At 27.4% G+C, this 23,341-nt stretch overlaps 3 protein-coding genes across 5 annotated transcripts; 2 read left to right on the top strand and 1 right to left on the bottom strand.

Annotated features, from left to right (window-relative positions):
- Positions 1 to 852: 852 nt before the first annotated feature.
- Positions 853 to 9,716, bottom strand: LOC109800435 (MADS-box transcription factor 23). 3 transcript variants are annotated; one of them, XM_029271692.2, is made up of 8 exons: positions 9,564 to 9,716; positions 9,244 to 9,449; positions 3,925 to 4,003; positions 2,171 to 2,232; positions 1,756 to 1,855; positions 1,593 to 1,634; positions 1,422 to 1,505; positions 853 to 1,294 (listed from the first exon to the last, which is right to left on the bottom strand). In XM_029271692.2, exons 2-8 carry the CDS (start codon positions 9,423 to 9,425, stop codon positions 1,136 to 1,138), a joined length of 708 nt encoding a protein of 235 aa, XP_029127525.1. In that variant the 5' UTR covers positions 9,426 to 9,449; positions 9,564 to 9,716; the 3' UTR covers positions 853 to 1,135. The 3 variants fall into 3 exon arrangements, with proteins under 3 accessions (XP_029127525.1, XP_029127526.1, XP_029127527.1); XM_029271693.2 differs by having other exon boundaries at positions 1,464 to 1,505; XM_029271694.2 differs by having other exon boundaries at positions 1,157 to 1,294; positions 1,401 to 1,505.
- An 8,088-nt stretch (positions 9,717 to 17,804) lies between these two features.
- On the top strand, positions 17,805 to 18,905 carry LOC109800434 (lectin 5). The gene has a single exon (XM_020361216.3). It carries the CDS (start codon positions 17,868 to 17,870, stop codon positions 18,687 to 18,689), a length of 822 nt encoding a protein of 273 aa, XP_020216805.1. The 5' UTR covers positions 17,805 to 17,867; the 3' UTR covers positions 18,690 to 18,905.
- A 639-nt stretch (positions 18,906 to 19,544) lies between these two features.
- LOC109800433 (lectin 5) lies at positions 19,545 to 21,985 on the top strand. Its single transcript, XM_020361215.3, has one exon. It carries the CDS (start codon positions 20,856 to 20,858, stop codon positions 21,663 to 21,665), a length of 810 nt encoding a protein of 269 aa, XP_020216804.1. The 5' UTR covers positions 19,545 to 20,855; the 3' UTR covers positions 21,666 to 21,985.
- The last annotated feature ends 1,356 nt before the right edge of the window (positions 21,986 to 23,341 follow it).

Here is a 23,341-nt window from a genome sequence, read left to right as displayed (position 1 = left end):
TTCCTCCATAGTAGAATCAATTCCCATAGCTCCGAACTTGCTCTTACAAAAGTTGACTTTCAAACCTGAAACCATCTCAAAGCATCTCATCATACTTTTAATTGCCATTACATTCTCTAATTTAGCCTCACCAATAAACATGGTATCATCAGCATATTGGATAATACTGATAGGAACCTGTTGAGATCCAACTTTCACATCACAAAATCTCTTTTGACTAACTGCTTCCCTCATCATTCCCGTTAATCCTTCAGCTACAATTGTGAAAAGGAATGGAGACAATGGATCACCTTGTTTAAGCCCCTTTTTGACACTGAATTCCTCTGAAGGACTACCATTCACAAGTACAGATACTCTGGATGACATGAGACATTCACTTATCCAACTAATCCAAAGGGTATTGAAACCAAGACGTCTTAGCATATACAGAAGATATGTCCAACACACTGAATCATATGCCTTTTCATAATCCACTTTAAAAAATATAGTTGGTTTATTAAATCTTTTAGCCTCATCCACAACTTCATTTACAACCAATGCACTATGAAGAATATTTCTACCCCCAATAAAGGCACTTTGCCTCTCATCAATAACACTTGGCAAGACACACTTCAATCTATTTGCAAGGACCTTTGATAATATCTTGTACATACAACCTACTAGAGAAATAGGCCTATAATGACTGAGGCATTGAGGTATTTAAATTATGTAGATGCTATTAAATCTATCATGATATTTAAATTTTCTACATTAAATGGCAATACTTTATTGTGCTTTTGTATGGTTAATAAAGAAAAACTTGTGTTGAAAATCTTATACATTCATAGTTTATCTTCAAATAATAATTTGTCATAAAAGGAAAAAATATATCCACGCTATGTTATTCAAAACTTCTTTTTTTCAAATGCAGTTTTACAAACAAATGTCTTTTTACTATAATTAGATCTTATATAACTAATACAAACAACATCAGGAAGTGCATTGTTCTCTATTGGGATTCTTTGAGTGAAGTGAGAAATATTCATCTAAGGAATATCTCGCTTTTTTGCATGTGTGATTATTATACTGAATATTATCATAGCTTTTACTCCAAAAGTTGTAATAGTAAAATATTATACGAAATTAGACTTGACTTTCATTTTGTGGCAGTTTCCGATGTCTCATAAGCTTCTTGCTCAGGCTGGCACAATTGAAGTTCGACCATTTGTTGTGGACATCCCCTTGCACCTATACCATATGGAGGTGAAACAAATGGATTTTTGCTTGTTGTAGTCACATCTATTGTACCATAAACCTGGAACATCAAGCCTCATATGGTTAAGCAATATGTATTTTTTTTATTGTTGCACTTCATGACATAAGTGAATTTAAGTCTCTTGTAATTTTTGGGGATGTCGTACATATTAAATAAGTCAGGCTACCTTCTTGTATAGTTGTGTGTGCTCATGGTGAATGAGATTTACCTTCTTGAAAAGTTCCACATTTTCTTGAAAGATGAGGCTTCCCTGTATGTGAAAAATAAATTATAAAGATCCATCAATGTTGTAAAAATTTTGAGAGGAAGATTAACAAAGGTTATATCTCATAAAGACCTTTCGATTTAGCTCTTGGATTTCATCTTTTAGAATTTGTTCCTGCATAATTGATTAAACTTGTTAAAAAAAACATATATTGTTTAACTTGGCCCTAATGAGATTAATCAATAATGCACATTATTTTCATTCTTTCCCAATTTGAATTTAAAAAACACTTGACCTTTTTCATGCGCACATCTTGGAGACTCATTTCCAGTTGATTCTCTAGATCTTGTAGGTTTCTTACACTTAGACCGTAAAGTTGTTCTCCCATCAATTGGCTGCATCCTCAAAATGTTAGGGATCTTATGCACAAACTACTCATGATTTACTTTACCAATCTTTAATCTTTCTGCAAATTTATTTGGAGGATTAATTCTGTATGCAAGAATTAGGTTACTACTTCTAATGATTTAAGACTAAATGGAGTTTTTAGAATAGTAAAATCATAACATATAATGGAAAATTTGCTGGATTGAATGCACTATATCATGACACAACTAAACTACTAAGTATGGAAATATCTTATATCCCTAAAATTTTATCCAAATGGTACATGTCCTAAATATAGTCAGAATTTTGTAGAAATATTTTACCGATAGCTTTCTTGTAGATTCTGTAATTGTTGCCTTAGAGTTTCTGCCTCCCTCTGCCAAAACTATCAATCATCAAGTAAAATGATGTAAATAAGTAATAATAAGAGAAAAGAAATATGCAAAGGGGGAGTTTTTTTTAAATATTTTTTAATCAAGTCTTAATCCAAGGCTTCAAATCCACGATAAGATATGAGATCATTATAATGTAAATATAGGAGTTGATTGTCATATTTAAAACAAGTATTATTCGAACGTAATTATTTATTTATATTACAACAATATATTGTCGATAAGTTGTTTGCATTTAGAAACAAATATAGTCAACATAGAGAATAATATGGACTACTCACTAAATCTTTATAATATCAAGCAAAAAAAAATCTAAAAGTTTGATAGATGTTGCATTTATAGTCTCTTCAAATCTTTAGGAAATAAAGTTGTTGTCTAAAATAAAGAAAAAATAGAACAATAATATTCACTCCAATATAAAACATAAAATTCTTAATCTTGCATTATTCCCAAAAAAAAATTAACAATCACAACTAGCTTAAAATCTAACTCCAACATAAAACTTAACTATAAAAGGTCTTTTTATTCTTAACTCTTCGTCATTGTGTATTCATTTCCTTTACCTTATCCTGTTTTAGATTTTTCCTCCAACTTTTCTTCACTAATCTCTTATTTTCCATTTATCCCAAACATGTTCTTGGGTTCATAAGGACCATTTAGTAGATGTATGGTTTCAATCCAGAGTTAAATTCTAACAACTTGTGTATCATTTTTATATATACTTTATTTCATGTGATGAGATTTACATATAATTAATATTAAAGACTCAAATAAAATCGTGGTTTACAAACTTAGGATGTGCAATTGATGTCGGTGACCAAAATAAACAACAATAGTTTAAAAATGGTACTCAACCAAAATAAACTATATAAGACCGAATTGAAAGCCACGAATTTTATGTTTATTCAATAATACAAGTTGCTATTATATATGTCATATTTACTCATAAATATTATAGATTATTGACAATATTATTTGGTTCGTTGCTTGAATATGTTATGATAACATTATTCAATCAAAAGAAGCAAGTCTTTTTTTTCCCTTTATATATAGTTAGGTTTATAGAACAAAACGATAATTTGTTTGAATTGATTAATTAGGATTTTACAGTATCAATGACTAAAATAAATATGATCGTTAACCACGATTAAATTTGGAACTTAAGTTAGGGGAATTATGATTCATTCTTACTTACATTTGTTCAAGAAATTTATCTCACATTATTTACTATTTTGAATTTGTAAGATATGAATAAAAGTATAAAAATAAAAGCATTTAATTCTCTTCATTATTCAAGAGAAATATACATTCTAGCCCTTAAAATGAATTATAGTGGACAAATAAAATGTTTGTAATTTCTTAATTTTGTTATAATATGTTGATATTGACTATTAATATGGATTGTTGATGTGATATAAATAACGATATTATTTAATGTGATACATCAATAATCAATAAAATATGTCAGTGACTAATTAATAAAAATAAATTATTAATTAATGGAATGATAAAATATACAAAATTTTTAATATTAAGTGATATATAAAATGTACGATTTAAAAAATAAAAAAAAATTAAGTGGCAGAATTTGCAAAAATATGAAACTTTGGTAGCAAAGTCTAACTATTATTTATGGCGAAAAAAGTTAACGAATAATCAAAAAGAAATGGATGTTAGAAACTTACCTTGACATCAAATTCTGGATTTATCTGATGGTGACGCTCTTCTTTACATGTAGTATACCTCTCGATTATTGATTTCATGCTGGTAATATGAAGAAGAAAAAAACATTTACATCTTTCTTTATTTTGTTCTACGAAATTAATAATTCTATTAATTAGGAAAAACGTATTTGAAAAAGACATAATGAAAACACATAGCACATATCACACCACTAAAAGATGTATTTATTGTTAGAAATTTCACATTAATTAATAATATAATTAAAATAATATATATAAAGGATAACTTTTACTTTATAAATTAATTTTGTGATATTAAATTAAATTTAAATTTATATTCTAAAATAATATCAAAGTCTATTCTAAAACAATACCTAAATGACCTTAGTGTAGTTATTTGTTTTTGAAATATTATCACTTATTATGATGACTGATTCGAGTGTTTTTCATATTACAATACCATCCTATGGTGTACTAAACATCTTCAACATGTCTCTAAGTCAAACTCGTTAATTACTTGCATCTTCCTATGATTAAATTGCACATGTTTATTTTGCCAAAAGCTCTTAATTATTTTTATTAGCTTCATTTCTATGTTGGCTACGATCAAGTTTGCATGGGTTACAACCTTCTTAGTGTTACAAGATGAAACTATTTTACATTCAATTAGCTAGCTAGTTTAATTAGTTCAATTGTAACTGTAACGCATTATTCAATGTTAGTATGTACTAAGAAATATACTATATCTTGTGTTCCACCGGTGCATATTTATATATAATTCAATTTCTCTCAGTTTTCAGTAGAGTTTATTGATATTTTAATACGAATCAAAAGTTTGTGATAAGATTGTTCGAGGGTATGGTTTTGGCCACAAGCTAACGAAACTGAAACAAAAGATTTTATCTTGAAAGAGCTAATATTAAAGGCTAAATATATATTCAAATATTTAAAAAGCATACACAAGTATATTTACTATAAAAAAATGTTATATACAATAATATACAAAATTATTAATATATATATATATATATATAATTATGCATAAATTTGTATTGATTTTAAAAAAGATTCAATAGCATATATATAATATGCCATTATAATTTATAATTGTACTTTTTTAATAATATATTAATATATAATATATTTATAGAGTAGATAAAAATAATTTATAATAACATTATGTTACTATAAAATATATGTCATTATATAATAATTTTTTTTATAACTAAAAAATGAAATACATAATTTTGATTCATCGGCAACATATTATAAGCTTTACTTATCAAGAGTTCCATACAAAACATATTCATTTTTAAATATTAATTAGTTAATTTTTATCTTAAGTTAACTAAATTTTAACTACAAAAAATATTATATATAATAACATATAAAAAATATCATTATAAATATGTATGTATGTATAAATTTATTTAATACTTACGCACTATTTTAACATTAAATTTGAATAGAATTTAACAATATATATTATATTACTATAATCTACATACACTTTTTAACAATTATAATATATTTAATAATATATATCAACAAATATTGTATGTAAAATTAATTTTTAATAATAAATATAATATATGTATATGACTGCAAGATAATTTTATAATTCTCATTTCATTATTGGTTCGAATTGAAATTGAGTCATTTGTAACGAGGAGTGTCAACTAAAATATAACAATAAAAATATCAACTTGAAAGTAAGGGATTCCCTCCACCACCTAGTTAAATTTGAACCTAAACGTTTGTTCTTGCATGAGATAAGATTTATTAGGTTGTCAATTAAGTCATACATGTATGTATTATTGCTTAATTTAGGTCAAAGGTGTTTGTAAAAAATTTAAATTTCTGAATAATCAAAATACAATATAATCAGTTCATATTTAATTTAATTTTTTCTCATAAAAAATCGTTTAAATTTCATTAAAAGGTTTAAAAAATGATTATTTTTTGAAAAATAAAATCTCCATTAGTATATTATGATTATATATGTGTGTTAGCTTTTAATTTTTATTTTTGAGAAAGTACAATAAAGGCAGGTAGTCATGTTGCTATAATTATAACATGCATGCATGGAATCCTCGAAGTTAAATAGAAGCGACTTTAGAAATGTTTGCAATGTATTTTTAATTAAGTCTTTATTATTAATTAACATATATATTGAAAATAAAAAATTATGTCTCAGTCACTATTTAATAAGTCTCACTCATCTATTCACAATTTTTTTAATAAATTTCGGTTTACAATGATAATAATAATAATAATAATAATAATAATAATAATAATAATAATAATAATAATAATAATAATGTATTAAAAAGAGTGACTTTCCATTTAAAATGATGTTTTTTTTTATCTTAAAGGGCAATATTTTTTGTTTGAAAATTTAAAGTAGATAAATTTTATTTTGAAATATAGGTAAGTCGACTTCTAAAGTGAAAGTCGTATTTCAAAAATACTGATTTCTAATTTTTTGTTTTTAAATATCGAATTTGTATTTTAAAGAATGAATTTTTATTTATTTAAATTTTACATTAAAATATATTATTTTAATAATAAAAACACCTCATAAAGTCGTGAAAGGTGTAAATACAACTTTGCCATTAAAAAATTACTAAAAGAAAAGGAAAGTCATGTTTTGTAAACACGATTTCCATATAAATAAAAAAAGTAAAAATCATGATTGTGAAGCACAGTTTTTATTTAAAAATCGTATTTCCACAAATATAATTTACCTTTTTTTTTTAACTTACTTATTTTGAGAATTTTTAAATAAATTATAAAGGTGTTAAAAAAAAGCATCACAAGGAAAGGTGTTAAAAGAAAACTAATTACCGGTGTTTAAGACAATTTTAAAAGCTTAAAAAACAAGAGTTAATCAATTGACTGGGTTAGGGGCTCAGATTCCAAATTGAAATTTCATGAATATGAAGAAAACTAAAACAAGCATATATAATTAGTTTTCGAAGTAAATATTGCAACCAATATTCCAATAATATAAATTTGTCCGATTAGAACTATACTGGATTCGTTAGCTACGTATTAACCCTATGATTTTCCCAACTGGACAAATCATTACTGATCTAATTAACCAATTAATCTTTACTCTATTTTTGTCATTAAAAGAAAATATTTAACCTTTCCTCTCTTACTTTTATTAGTAAATTTAGTGTTTCTGTTTTTATTAGTAAATTTTTTCGTGTTTTTGTATTATCTTCAAATGTTTAACTTACATTTAAAATTTACCACATAAAGAATACCACTTTGTGTTTTCGCATATTTAATGATAATAAGTATTACAAAGAAAAATGTTAAGTAATAAGTACAATACACTTATACTAAATTGTGTGTCAATTTGTTTGAGTGTTTAAAAGAATATATAAATATTTTATTTTTCAATTGAAAAATATGTTATGATAATTAGATATTTAAAAAAAATAGAAAAGGAGTTCTTTCAATGTTGTTTTTGTTCAAACTAAAAAAGGTGTTTCTAGAGAAAAAAAAAATGTATCTTTTTTAATAAAACTTATCCAAAACGCGTCCTTTTTCTACATGACGTTGTAGACATTGGTTAAAAGCCGAAGGGTTCAATGCATGATCTAAGACTAGGAAGCAAGAATACAAAATAGAAAAACACTCATTCCAACTTGGGTGAAATATATATATAAAAAACCAAAACCATATGACAATGAAACCTATCAAATCAAAACTAAGTGCTTAAATAGCTAGGTTTTAATTATATGATAAGGTTGTCTATATCAAAACTAGTGGTGACAACACTTTATCCGATGCATACATTTGCCAATGATAATGATCCTAAATGGGATTTGCATATTTTCTTTTGGGAAGAGACATGCTCTAGCTACCGACCAGTGTGCTGCTGCTACCTAATACATCCACATCCTGAATGATATTTGAAACCGACTAATTAAAGGCATGGTATACATCAGCTAAAATCATTTAGATTGATAATGCTTAAAGTTATACAAATATTGGAATCACGCATACTTTCCATATGTATGTAACCTTCTAAAATTAGCAATACTAGGTTGACAGGCATCAAAGTTAAAAGATGTATCTAAACAGCTGTATATAATCTATATACATGTGGTTGCACCTCTAATGATTGCGATGCATAAAATTCAGACTTTAAATTTCTATTTTTCCACCATGGTATATATTTCTAATAATTAACTGCCAATACATCATTAGCTAGCTTAAAGTCTAAAACCATGTACATGTATACATTTCCCAATATCTTAATGAGGTTGAATTGGTGAGTTAATTACGACTCAAGAATATATAAATGTTTACTATAATATATATCATAAAGATTAAAGAAATAAAAAATTATGTAAAGTGGATTAAGTGTATTTAATATTATTCTCTAAATAGAATTATAGTTTTATTTCAATAATATACATTTATATTTAATATAGATTTTGTTAATATATATTTATACATATTATTAAAAAAAACTTCAATTTTAATTAAAGAATAACATTAATCATACTTAGAAGAAAAGAAATTGTATCTTAAAAGAAACCAGTGAATACAAGCCAACATAATATAGTTCTTTCTTTCGGGGGTGACTCTGCCTTTGGATGAGCTAGCACACAGGAAAGTTAGGTTCAGAGTTGTAATCGTGCACTGATTCATAAGCTTTAAGGATAAGTTTGTGTGTCTATATATATATATATATATATATATATTTGTTCCTAAAAAAAGAAAACCGCAGTTCTCTTTTCATTATAGACTCCAGCAAAGTGCACACATTTAATCTGTTTCCCAGATGACACTCTCAATATCCTACAAAATCTAGCTGCAGGTTAAATTAATCCTGATTCACCAGCTTTACTAAATCTATTGTCAGAGCCTGGAGAAAAGTGTTGTTAATTCATATGACATTTGGGTTGAAAAATATGAATATACATATATGCTATCTAGAAATGTCAAGTTTCAGGAGAATCTCCTGTAATTATATATATATATTTTTTATAGTTACATTATAGTAATTATGCGAATATATAGTTACATGATTACAGAAGATTCTCCTAGTATATATCAATCACATGCTTGAACCTGATCTCTTTGAACTTGTAGCCATGCATATATATGTTCAGTAAAATTTAAAAAACACGGAACTCCAGTCAAATAGAGACGATTTAAATCTAGGATCAGATATCAGATAGACTTGTTAGGACACGATGGATCTGTTCGTATCATGAGCATGTTTATATATCAGATCGACTACTATGGTATCTTTATATCCATGGTATTATTGCAATTAAAAAAAGATGATAATCAAACCTGGTGCTTGCATATTCATAAAGCTTTCCCGTGCTAGAGAATATCACAAGGCCAACTTGTGCATCACAGAGAATGGCTAGCTCTTTGGCTTTCTTGATCAATCCCTTTCTCCTCTTTGAGAAAGTCACTTGCCGGCTGGTGGAATTGTCGATCCTTTCAATCACAATCTTCCCCCTTCCCATTCTCTTGCACACGAATTAGGGTTTCTAATTAAAGTAAATAGTTATATATATATTTTGAGTCGTGCATAATAGAAAAGTACTGTGAATACACAAAGTTCAGTAAAGTTGAGATGAGAGAATTAATGAATTAGTTCTTACTTGGTTGGACGGTATTCAAGATGGTGCAAGAATAGTGTGGCGCTGGCTTTCCATTTTTTGGGTGGTGGGAGAGTTTTATAAGCAGAAAAAAGCAGTTCCTGGGTGAAAGGTTGTGACAGTGGGGCAGTTTACTATGCGGGTTTAAATTAAAAATTGGATCACTGATAGAATTTGTGACTATAGTTTGCATACTTTCTACAGTGAAGTATCCAAGGATAAAATGTATTACTTCAATAGTTTTGAAAATTTTTATGGCGCCGTCAGCCGTATAAGCCTCTGACACGTTAAAGGTTCATACTAACTAGTTAGTCTCAGCAATATTCTTTTTTATCTGTATAATGTTTAAACACAATTAATAAAACTTCAAAACATTTTTAAATTTAAATTTTAACAAGGTTTTTTTTTACTTTTATTATTATTTTAATCATATTTTCATCACAACAGACCAATTAAAATTTCAGTTCATTTTAATATTGGTGAAATAAATTTGCATGTGTGAAATTTTAATAGCTTCACACATAAAACTCTATCTCCAAATTAGTATATATATATATATATATATATATATATATATATATATGAGGAATGTTATAATAATATCGGTATAATTTTTACTAAGTATTATACCGCTTAATAATCTTATATTAAATGTGAATTTTGTAAATCTAATCGTTAGATTGAAAGTTCATATCACTTTATATGTTTATATCAAATTTTGTTAAAATTAAACAATAACTTGAAGGTAATCAAAATGTTTATATTTTAGTATATTTTAAAATGTATATACTAAATGTGTGTGTATATATATATATATTTATTTATTTATATATATGAGGAGAGTTATAATAACACCGATATAATTTTTACTAAGTATTACACCACTCAATAACTTTATATTAAATGTGAATTTTGTAAATTTAACTGTTAGATTGAAAGTTCTTTATTTTTAGATCATATATACAAAATTTTATATCAAAATTTTATATCAATCCAAGATGATTTGATATTTTATTTTTATAAAATAAAATTGACGTAATATATTTATTTTAAAATATACTAAAATATGAATACTTTGATTACCTTTAAGTTCTTATTCAATTTTAACGAAATTTGATATACACATATAAAATGATAAGAACTTTCAATCTAACAGTTGAATTTAAAAAATTCACATTTAATATAAAGTTATTAAGCGATATAATACTTAGTAAAAGTTATACCGATGTTATTATAACTCTCCTTTTGTATATATATATATGACACTCTCATAGATAGATATTATAGTGTGGAAAAGCTTTCATCTATCTTAAGAATATAATATTTTTTCACAAATAGAACAATGCGTGGTGTATCAAAAAGAAAAAATATATAACTAGTGGATAATAATAAATATACTAGTGGTGTCTCAGCTTCATTCCCATGGTTTTTCAGCTTCTCCAGAGAGCTTACAATCAACGCAAAATCTCAAATCCTGATTCACTTAAGAAAGCTTAATTACCTCAATCAACGTCCACCAAAAATCAATTTATTCAACGGTCCACTTTAGACACGTCATCACAATCCATCTCATAGGCATCATTGTCAAAGAGTGTGTTTAGTAAGCATGAACTAATTAAAATGCTCATTTGACCATATATCCCTGCTTATTTTTTATGCATAACATAAGTGATGGTGATCATATTTGCCCCCATTTATCTCTTTTCTCAACTGAAACGTATAGAGCCATTTCGGTGAAGCTTAACATGGTTCAATTACAAGATTAAGTCATGCTTTGCTTCGTAAATGATTATTTTTACTAAAAAGAAAAGTCATAGGCCTTAGGTCATAGGTAGGAGGAATATGATAAAAAAGCTGCTGCTATGCCAGTTCAAGTGACTGACCGAACACACACACATGCGAAACAGTTCATAGAACACTGTTCGCCAATCGAGGGAGGCCTTCGCACGCGTGTGTCGAACTCAGACCACTGTGAGCAAAATCGTACCATTGTTTGCGCGACCCGTAAAGGGTTGAGTCACAAACTGGGACATCCCCACGCGCTACTATACTCAGAAATATACATCATGATTTTTAGGTCCCTAAAAGCGTTCAAAAATACTCGATTTGGCTACAATATTGTTAAATTTGTAGTGGTTAAAGTGCAAATGGTCGTAAAGCTTGGCCTTTGTCTCCAAATATATCCACCTTGTGACATACGATTGGCTAAACCCACGTGAACAGTGAACAAGGTTTCATTCACCAATAAGATTCGATCTTGCTGGACTTTTTACGATGGCACCTCGATTCCAGGAAATTAGCCAAGTGTCAATGATCAGTTGTGTGTACGGAACCAAAGCAAGATGGTAAACTATTCCAGCTCAGGAAAATGCTGCTTTACTGGCTCACCGTGCCAATTCATATACTTATACTTCTTTTTGTGAAGTAATTAGCGGCATGTAATCAGTGAAGCACATGAAACTTAATCATTTATATGTATTACTCCCTCGTCAAATTTGTGGCACTAAAGGAAAGACGACATCACTTTTTCTCGTAAGTTATATATATATATACACGTCCATTTTCTGGCCGAATTATATATGATTCTCATCAATCATATCTATTTAGAAAGTAAATTAAAATCTAACTCAACTTTATAAACATTAATATAAACACACTATTAGTTAATATGAGATCTCTAATATGCTATACTTATATTCAATCCAATAGTTCCAACAATAATCAATAAGTGAGGAGCAATCTTTAGTTATAAAATAATTTTGTAAAGTTGAGTTAACTAAGTTAAGTAAGTTATGAGTAGTTTGTTAGAAATATCTCATGTTGTTACAAAGTTGTTAGATATAATAATTAAGCTCTATAAATATAATATTTATACACTTCAATTGTATCTTTTATCAATCAATTACAAAATAAATTTTTGACACTCCTCTAATCTTTTATGAATTTTATGAAATTTATTGGCTTTATCATGTTGGGATAACTTGTATCTCATCTTCTCAATTTTTTGATATAGTATCAGATCTCTCCAATGCAGAGAGATTTATTACCAAGAATAAGATTGATGATCTACCGTATTCAAGGAGACATAAGAAGTTATAACCCATAATTGATGCCATCATCAAAGAGGGAATTAAAACTAGTTTCAACAGAAGAAAAAATCAATGATATATTCCTGCCAATCACCAACATTGCTATTCATCAACTTTCAAATTCATTCACTCGTTGTTCAACTTGACATGCATAATCATCAAGAAAGGAAATTACTACAAAAATGTTACATATAATGACATATAAAAAATGTCATTATATACAGATGCAATATATGTAAGTATAAATCAATTGAACATATAATTATATATTTTAATATTGATTTTGAATAAGATTCAGTAATATATATTGTGTGTCACTATAGTTTATACTTATACTTTTTAATAATATATCAATATATAATGTATTTATAGTGTATGTAAAAGTAATTTTTAATAACAAATATTGTATTATTATAAAATGTGTATCACTATATGATAATTTTTTTATAGCGATACCATCTTCTTTTCTTCATGTCACCATGAAACTGCTTCTTTGTTTTGGAATCACATTGCTTCTCCACCATACTGTAATTTGCATAGGCTTCCATTGAACACTAAATAAACGCTTCTTGAAATGGTATCATAAAGGTGTTAAAAGGTGATGAAAATTTGGAAAAGAAAAATAAATTTCTAGAATAATGCATTATATGCACTATCTATATATTTGCAGAAAAGTCAGAAATATGTAGCTGATGCATGAGTCCGATATCTCTAGAAAGTACTGTAATGTAGCTTAAAATTCTTGATGATAAATCACCTATAAATAGACTTACTCCATCAAGCTTTTAAAAATTGTTATCATTCTATCTTATAAATACATGCCTCTGTTTTTCCTTGACTATAAAAGATCATTTTTTACAACTTCTATGTTATAAACACTATCAGGAGGAAATGCAACACAGATCTTTAGGCACAATTAAGCTTGCATTATTCTAGTGATGAGATATTCATCAATATAATGGTACAAATTTTCATTTTTCTCTATTTACAAATTGAATCCTAAGAAGAAGAATGATGCTTTTTACTAGCGAAATCTAATGCGAACACAATCAATGTAAGATTTGTGTGTTGGAATTGCAACAACGACAAAATGGTTTGAAAATATTAAGAGAATTAGGGAGTCATTGTTGAGGCATTGTTTTTTTTTTTTTTTTTTCGTTACTCTCTTCTCTTCAGTATTCATTCCAAGTGATTTTAGAGAAGAAACTATCAAACTTCATATAAGAAATCAAGTTTCAGAAACGTACATTAAGAAATGTTATATATTAATGTGACATACAAAAAATATTACCATGAATATAATATGTGTATAATGGTCAAACCTAAGTGTTTTCCAAAAACAAGGTACTTGGTTCGTTCTTTTAATTGTTGAGGCCTTGTGATGGTGCAACTCCCTAGGACACGAGTTGGGTACATCACAAGAGATTGAAATTGCAAAAGTGGGTTTTTTTTTTCTTGGGCCTTTGGTTTTTTTGTTATATTAGTATATCTGAAAAAATAGAAAAATGATGTTATGTTCTATTCTTCTAGCTATATGAATTTTTCTTGTAGTTCAAGTTGATTGTCGTGACACCATTTATCACTTTGCGAGTGGATGTGAGTAATTTGTTATAAATATTTTTTATTTTGTTAGAAAGTTGTTACATATAATAAGTTCTATAAATAGAGTACTTACACACTTCAGTTGTAACTTTTATCGATAAATTACAAAATCATTTTCTACATACTCTTCAACTCTATTTTGAACTCTGATATTTGGCCTCTTAAAATTGGGGTAACTTGTATCCCATCTTCTCAATTTTCTGAGATGTTGGTTCGATGAGCTTAACATGTTTATCATCCTTAATTTTAGTTAATGTGCATTCAATAATATTATTAGACAAATTTATTGGAATGGTAAGTAACAAAGGCTGCAATTAAGAAATATAAACAAATTAAATTGGTAATAAAAATAACACTAATTTTATTTAGGTGGAGATCATTAGAATTTACTTGATTTTAATGATCGATATTTGAAAGATTGAAGAACCAACTTCCCATTGCTTTTGCTTTTGTATAATCACAATAAAATACTTCATTAACTGTAGGAATGGGCTAGACTACAAGACCTGGCCTCAAATATGGGAGTTGAACAGAATCTTTAGGGCCCACATGAAAGGAGAGCCCGTACTCCTCATGAGCATGGTAATATATCTAAGGGCCTTTATTATTCAGCATGATTACTTCAATATATGTAATGTTACCTTTTCTTTGGACTTCTATGGTTTGTTAGTTTTTTATCATAAGGGGAACAAAAAGGGCTTTAAGTAATGGCCAAGAGGGTCAGTCACAAAAGTTATCACCACCAACATTTTGATCTACCAAACGGATAATTAACGGGCTAGACTACTTCAAAATAATTTAAATTAATGGGTGTTATATGGGCTAGTAAAGACCCTTTTCTTATCCACCAGTTTACGGAAATTATTAGTTGATGAGATTATAGAATTGACCTCGAAAATATTTTGTTTATTTTTATATTATAAATTTTACTTCTAACTTTTAAATAAGAGTTTTTTATTTTTTATTTTTTATATGTTATTCTCTTCCTTATAAACAATATTACTTAAATTTGATTATTTAAATTTTAAATTTCGATATACGATATCAAATTAAATACACTATTTTTAAATGAACTATATTTTAAGACTATTGTAATATTAATCAAACTTAGATGTATTTTACTTTTATATTTTAAATTTTGACATACGTATCGATTGAAATAATTAACGTGTTTTTATTGAAATAATTAATTATTTTTTATAATTTCCCCTTAATTATTGATTTATTGTCTCTTTAACTTTTTTTTTCTCATTTAATAAGAAAAATATTCATTACTAATATTGCAAGTATATTTATCATTCTCTTTAATTTTTATATTCGTAAATATATGAAAATTTTGCTTTTTATCTATAGTTTATGACTCTAATTAAGTGCATCTTATTCATTTAATATATCTTCGCTTACCAAAGAAATGAGATACATTATTTGAAGCAAACTCAATCTCTCCTGAATAAGAACGAAAAGTGACATATCTAAAAATATCTTTTGAGCCAAAATGGAATCTTTTGATCGAAACAAAATTGTTGTATATATTTTACAATCTATTGATTTATTTACTAAGTTAGTCGATTGATATATAAGAGCGGCACAAATGCACAATAGCTATTGTCCTGAATTACCAATAGCCGACTGAATTTTCTTAAAATAACTCAAATTACTGGGTTTATCCTATGTTACTAAACATTTAAATATGTTTTTAAGTTGTTATAAATTGGTGCAAATTTTTTTATATAAAATTAGTAAAATTTTCAATTTTAATTTTTGTAAAAAAATATAAATTTTCTAGCTAATATTTGAAATCACTATTTTATCTTTTATATTTCTTTCTTAAAAAATGATTTTTTCAGAAAAGATTTCCTTTTTGATTTTCATTAATCTAAAATGTGAAATAATAACTTTTGTTTTCCTGACATTTATTCTAAGATAAATAAATAATATTTATTTTATATATTTTCTTAAAAAATTACATTAATTGTTACACGCTAACACGTGATATAAAAAAGTATATGTAATGAAAAATAACTACTTGACTTTCCGTTAAATATATGATCAACCAATGAGTATATAACATTTCAATAGAAACCAAAAGTATTAATTTCATCCACTAAACACATATCCTATATTCATATATTAAAAATTACTTTTATCTATATTATAAATATAATATATATTAAAAAAATATTAACATGAATTATAATGACACGTAATATATATTATTAAATTTTATTTAAAATTAACATTAACATTATATTAACTAAATTTCAAAATAATTTATACTTATATATATTAATTATATCTTTAATAATACTTTTTGTATGATATAATATTTGGACACCCACCATTATATTCATCTCATTAACACCCATAATTTTATCTATATTCCTTTCTTATTACTCCCTCATCCTACGATGATCACAGTCTGAAGTTTCTACAATAGATTAAAACAAAAACAAATATAACACTTTTACTAGAATAGTCTTTCTCATTAAATACATTAGTTAAAATTGTAGTAGTTGAATAATTTATGAATAGATAAATTAGAAAAAAAAATTAATATTACTTTGAAAAATAAGAACATAATCACTTGAGAATATTTTACAAATGTTAAATTTGTAATCAATTTGAAACGGGATAGTATGACTTACGTAACTTAAATTTTTCTCCCTTATTTATCTCTCATAAGTGTCTAGCAAGGTTGTTGAAACACAATCATTGTTGTGCTATGAATGAGACATGGATTTAGTTTTATTAGTTGATAATTAACAAGGTATGCCTCGTGTAATTGGAACTCGCTGGAGTAGGAGTAGACGAGTCATCATAATAATAAAGGTTGTTAAAGAGAATGAAGTAGAACAGAGGTCATCGAAAGTTGTCGAAAATTGCTTCAATCGCACCATTGGTCACTAAAAAGAAGGTAGAAAATGAAATAGTAGAAAGCAGGAATGACTTCGTGCTCTATCAATGACTTAATAAGAGGACATTCTATAATAAATGTTAATTTACTTGTTAAATAATATTATTTTTATAATAAATAAATCAACACCTATCATAAAAACCTTTAAATTAAATATTGATCAAAATTTTATAATAATATTAACTTATCTATTATAGAATGAACATTTTTTAACGGGTAAATTAACACTCTTTATAAAATATTTTTGATATATTTATAAATATGGTATCATATCAATTTTTTTATAGCGTCTAAATGACACTTGATATAAAAAATGTGTCAAAAGAATATTATTTTTGTATTAGTGATTATTTATTATGTACGGTGTTTGAATTACAAACCAAATGAAATCTCTTGAATCCGACGGCAAAATTAAAAAAGGTTTGTCAAAAAATCTAGACAAATACATTTCGGACTAAACTTGGTAGCTTGTTTTTTCTGCGGAGGAAAAACTCCTCGCTCTTTTCGCCCATGTTTGACAAAGACCATACTATGCAATTTCCCTGCCTAGTTTGTCCAAATGCATTGTTCAATCATTTCCCTAAACAATTAATAAACATTCTTCAAACTCTTTTATGTCCTATAAATAGCAACACTCTCCCCTCCCTCTATGCATCATTAATATTCATCACTCACAATCACAACGGTAACAGCAACACCACAATGGCCAACCCTAACTCCAACCCTTTCACTGTTTTCCTCATGACATTTATCTTTTCTCTTTCGCTATTCACCAGTGTCAAATCAGACTCATTCGCTTTCAACTTACCCAGTTTCGAGGCAGATGCTGAAAACATACTACTCCTTGCTGATGCCACAACAACAAATGGAGTGCTACGACTGACCAAAACGAACCGAAACGGCATCCCAGTTAAACATAGCAATGGCCTCGCAGTATTCGAAGGAGTGGTTCATCTCTCCGACAGAAAAACTGGGAGAGTCGCAAACTTCCACACCGAGTTCTCCTTTGTGGTGAACACAGAGGGTGCATCACTCCACGGCGATGGCTTCGCCTTCTTCATCGCATCAAATGAATTTGAGATCTCAACCGACTCCAGTGGAGGGTTCCTCGGACTTTACAACCAAAAAACAGCCTTTAACCCCTCCAAAAACCAAATCGTTGCTGTTGAGTTTGATAGCTTCGCAAATGAATGGGACCCTAACTACCCAAAGTCTGATTCTCCTCATATAGGGATTGACATAAACTCTATTAGGTCAGTGGTAACTGCGCCATGGTCAATTGATGTTCAACCAAATGGAATAATAGGAAAGGCACGCATAAGCTATCAATCTTCCTCCAAAATATTGAGCGTTTCCGTGTCTTATCCAAATAGCCCTGTGGACTCGAATGTCACTGTTTTGTCGTACCCCGTTAACTTAGGGGCTGTTCTGCCTGAACGGGTCATTGTTGGTTTCGCCGGTGCCACCGGTGACTTGGTTGAAACACATGACATTCTTTCCTGGTCTTTCAGTTCCTTCTTGTAGAGCAGCACAGTGGAAGAAGATCGAGATGGGAATAAACTAATAAAGTGCTGCTTTAGAGAATGATCGATGGTCTTTTATGGTTTAATTTGATTGATGTTGTTAGTTGTTACTGTTGTGATGTTTCTTTTTCCGGTTACCCAATAATTTAATATTAAGATTAACATTTTCTAAAATGGTTCAATTAATAAAATTACAACACTTTCCTGCCACGAAATTGAAGTTTAATAGCTGAAAATTGCACCATCAAAAGTTGAGTTATCCCTATAGCGATGTGTATTTTGAAAATGTAACAATTATAAGGTTGAGTTATATATATATATATATATATATATATATATATATATATATATATATATATATAATTTTCTGTTTGTCTAATAAAATCAAATTAAAATATCTTTTAATGAATTTGACTACTATAATTGTAGGGGAGAGGGTCACAAATTATAATTTAAAAGGTTCACCTAATGAATATGCTAGTAATTAAGATTCCACTATAAAATATGAGCAAATCTTTAAATTATAATACTCACAAAACAAGATGTTCATAATGGAAATAGAAATAAAAATATTTTTTTTCATTAAAATTAGTAAAGAGTTTAAATTTAATGAATGAAAATATGATTAATATATATAAAAAAGATATGTTGATGAAAATTTTAATGATAAGATCGCACATTTAACTAAAAATTGTTTTCGTTTTATCATTTTAATATATATTAGATTATATTTATTAAGACAATTTAAACAATTTTTGAAAATTGAAACTTACTTATTTATTTTTTATTTGAATTATAAATTTAAAATTTTAAAACTTTTAATGAGGATGAACTAAACGTAAATTTTTATATTAATCTTGTTTTCATATAAAATAAATTCACACTAATAAAAGTATTACATTATATCAAAATATTATGAGTTAAATATTTTTTTTTATGTCTATAAATATGAAAAAGTTCATTTTTAAACTTCCATTTTTAAAACCTCAACGACTTTTGGTCTTTCCTTTTTTAAAAATGTATCAAATTTTATCTCTATTGTAAACTAATCCAATTTTATACTAATATGCTTAGTTGATAATATTGTTTTTTTGAACCTTTAAATTAACATCCAATTTTATACTAATATTTAGTTGATAATATTGTTTTTGAACCTTTAAATTAGCATAAATGTATGGTATGTTTGGTTACACTATATGAATAAAATTTATGGTAGAGATAAAATCGAGAAATTTTAGAAAAGGAATAACCAAAACTTAACGTTTTAAAATGAAGGATTAAAAAAAACTTGCAAATATTTAGGGGAAGAAAAAAATGTTTAATCATCCTAAAAAAAAACTGTTAAATCCAAAAATTATGTATAATTTTTTTTTCCAAATACACGCATTTGTTTCTAAAATATTATTGACAGTGCTAGGTAAATACATTTATTACAGAAAAATATTTTAGAAAAATTAAAATTACTAAATTCTTATCTAAGATTACCTATTTTCAAGAATAAGTCGAATGAAATTGTTATTAAATATTAGAAAATTTTAAGTATAAGACTTTGAAAATTAATTTTATAATTGACACAAATTTTTAAAAATGACAAATTGTTTTAAAATAAAACGTGAATATACTTTTTTGTCACACACACAACACTATGCATAAAAGGTTGTAGGGGGTTTACAACACAGTCATTTTTGTGGTATGAATGAAACATGCTTTTAATTTTTATTAGTTGATTACAAGGTATAATTACTCTTGGCCGCTTTATTTTATGAACGAGGCATGCAAATTTAATTTCTAGATCTCAATTGGAGAGCGCACTCTGATGAGCTGTATCTTATTCACTGAGAATATCCTTGTTTATATTATGTCACTCAGTGTTTGAAAACAAACCAAATCCCTCCAATTCGAGGGCAAAAATGTGTTGTACAAAACCATCTTGACAAACACATTTCGGACTAAACTTGGTTGTTTATTTTTGATAAGAAAACCTAGCTCTTTTCGCCTATGTTTGACGAAGACCATACTATGCAATATCCCTGCGCCTAGTTTGTCCAATTGCATGGTTTAAAGTTTAAACATCCTTCAAAACTCTCGAGTCCTATAAATAGCGACACTCTCCCCTCACTCTATCCATTATCTTCATCACTCACATCAGTAACAAAACAACACCACAATGGCCAACCCTTTCGCTGTTTTCCTTATGACATTCTTCTTTTCCCTCTCGCTATTCACCAGCGTCAAATCAGACTCATTCGCTTTCAACTTACCCAGTTTTGAGGCAGATTCTGAAAACGTAATAGTTGCTGCTGATGCCAACATAACAAGTGGAGCTTTACGACTCACCAAAACGGACCTATACGGCAACCCAACTCACCACAGCGTTGGCCTCTCAGCGTTCTTTGGTACAGTTCATCTCTCCGACAGAAAAACTGGGAGAGTCGCAAACTTCCACACCGAGTTCTCCTTTGTGGTGAACACAAAGCGTAAATCACTCCACGGCGATGGCTTCACCTTCTTCATCGCATCAAACGATTTTCGTTTCGCACACAACTCAAGTGGAGGGTTCCTCGGACTTTTCAACAAGGAAACAGCGTTCAACACCTCCTTAAACCAAGTCGTTGCGGTTGAGTTTGATAGCTTCGCGAATGAATGGGACCCTAACTTCCCAGAGTCTGATTCTCCTCACATAGGAATTGACATCAACTCCATTAGGTCAGTGGCAACTGCACCATGGCAACTTGATGTTCAACCAACAGGAACAATAGGAAAGGCACACATAAGCTATCTATCTTCCACCAAAATATTGAGCGTCACCGTGGCTTATCCAACTAGCCCTGTGAATTCAAATGTCACTGTTTTATCGTACCCCGTTAACTTCGGGAGTGTTCTGTCAGAATGGGTCCTTGTTGGTTTCTCTGGTACCACCGGTGACTTGGTTGAAACGCATGACATTCTTTCGTGGTCTTTCAGTTCCTTCTTGTAGAACTGCACAGTGGGAGAAGATTGAAATGAGATAAAGTGCTTCTTGAGAGAATGATCAATGGTCTTTTCTGGTTTGATGGATGTTGTTAATTAGTTGTTACTGTTGTGATGTTTCTGTTTCCGGTTTAATTTTCATAATAAAGATTGTTTTAAAATTATGAATAATATTTGTTTGCATGGACGCTACTAATATTATTACTACCTCCCTTCATGGTGGACATATCAGTTTCTTTTTATTAGCATTAACAAGTTTTCAGCATGTCATGCACTTTAATAGTTTTATATTAGCAAAAAGAGGGACAAGATGAGAAACTGAGTTATGTTACGCGTAAATAAATCCAATTTTACCTAGAAGATACATGTTTTTACATTTAAACCTATATATCTTCAACAACCTTTTTAATATTTATTTTTATCTTCAATTGTTTTAAAAAGTACACCGACTTAATGTTAAATATGTTCTTATTAACTCTTATATATTAAATATGAACTTATAATTAATGCAAGAATTTTTTTTAGAAGTTTTTTTTTTCAATAAAAAAGTTTTTAACCATTTTTTTAACTTTTAAATATGATTTATATATATATATATATATATATATATTTATTTATTTAAATATAATATTTTTTAATTTTCTTAATTTTATATAATAAATATATAATATGTACATTGCATAAACTAAAATACCAATTAGTATTAAATAAGGAAAATGTGAAGCTCTCTAATTGGAGAACCTTTTCTATTAATTGAAATGTTTTTTTATATATTTTATTTTGGATAATATCATATACTAAGAATATGTTCGGTAAATATTTTAAGCTAGCATATAACCTTTTTAATTATTAGCTAAAAAGTTGTGTTTAATCATATTAATAGTGTTTGATAAATAAACTATAGCGTTTTATGAAATGTTACCACGCATTTTGATTTATAGTTTCGTCTAATATTTTATTTCCTTTTCAACCTTAAAAGAATCATTAAAACACTTGTTATCCTTTTTATATAAGGTAGCACCTTTTTTAGTGCATTTTTTTTATTAATTTGATATTTTATATTATTTTTTTTTAAAATTATTACACTTATTATTTTAACATTATACATTAAGATATTGATAACACGTTAATATGATGCAATGATATTTTCATACTTTAACATAATGAAAATATGATATCTATTTAATTGTATGTTATTTTCATTCTATTTTATTTTTGTTGGGAATATTTTGAAATATTATTCAAGATTAAAAATAGTATATATGCACAGTATAAAAAAGTTTGAAGCTAAAAATGTAATTAAAATAATTGATCTGTAAATAAAAAATTATAAGAATTCAAAATTAATTTTAAAAATAAAACTATAATTATCCAAAATGATATTTTTATTCATAATTAAATTAAAACTCGCATAAAAATATTTTATAAATGTGTTCATTAATTTCTATAATTTTACATTTTTCCGCTATGTATATATGATTTTATCCGACACTTATAAAGCAATAAGTAGCCTAATTTATCATTTAATTTGGCCAAACTTAGGTTAAGCAAATCTAAAAAAACTTTTTTCTTTTAAGTAGATTTTAGTAGATTGATTCAGAGAATAATTGCTGTTCAAAGTAAACTGAATATATTAAAAATTTCAGACAAAATGATGATCAAAATTGTTAATATATATGACAT

Source organism: Cajanus cajan, chromosome 11, assembly GCF_000230855.2.
Source record: "Cajanus cajan strain Asha chromosome 11, NIPB_CcT2T_4, whole genome shotgun sequence".
NCBI classification, from domain to species: domain Eukaryota; kingdom Viridiplantae; phylum Streptophyta; class Magnoliopsida; order Fabales; family Fabaceae; genus Cajanus; species Cajanus cajan.
Note: the sequence above shows the minus strand (reverse complement) of the source record. Positions and strands in the feature narration are given on the sequence as shown.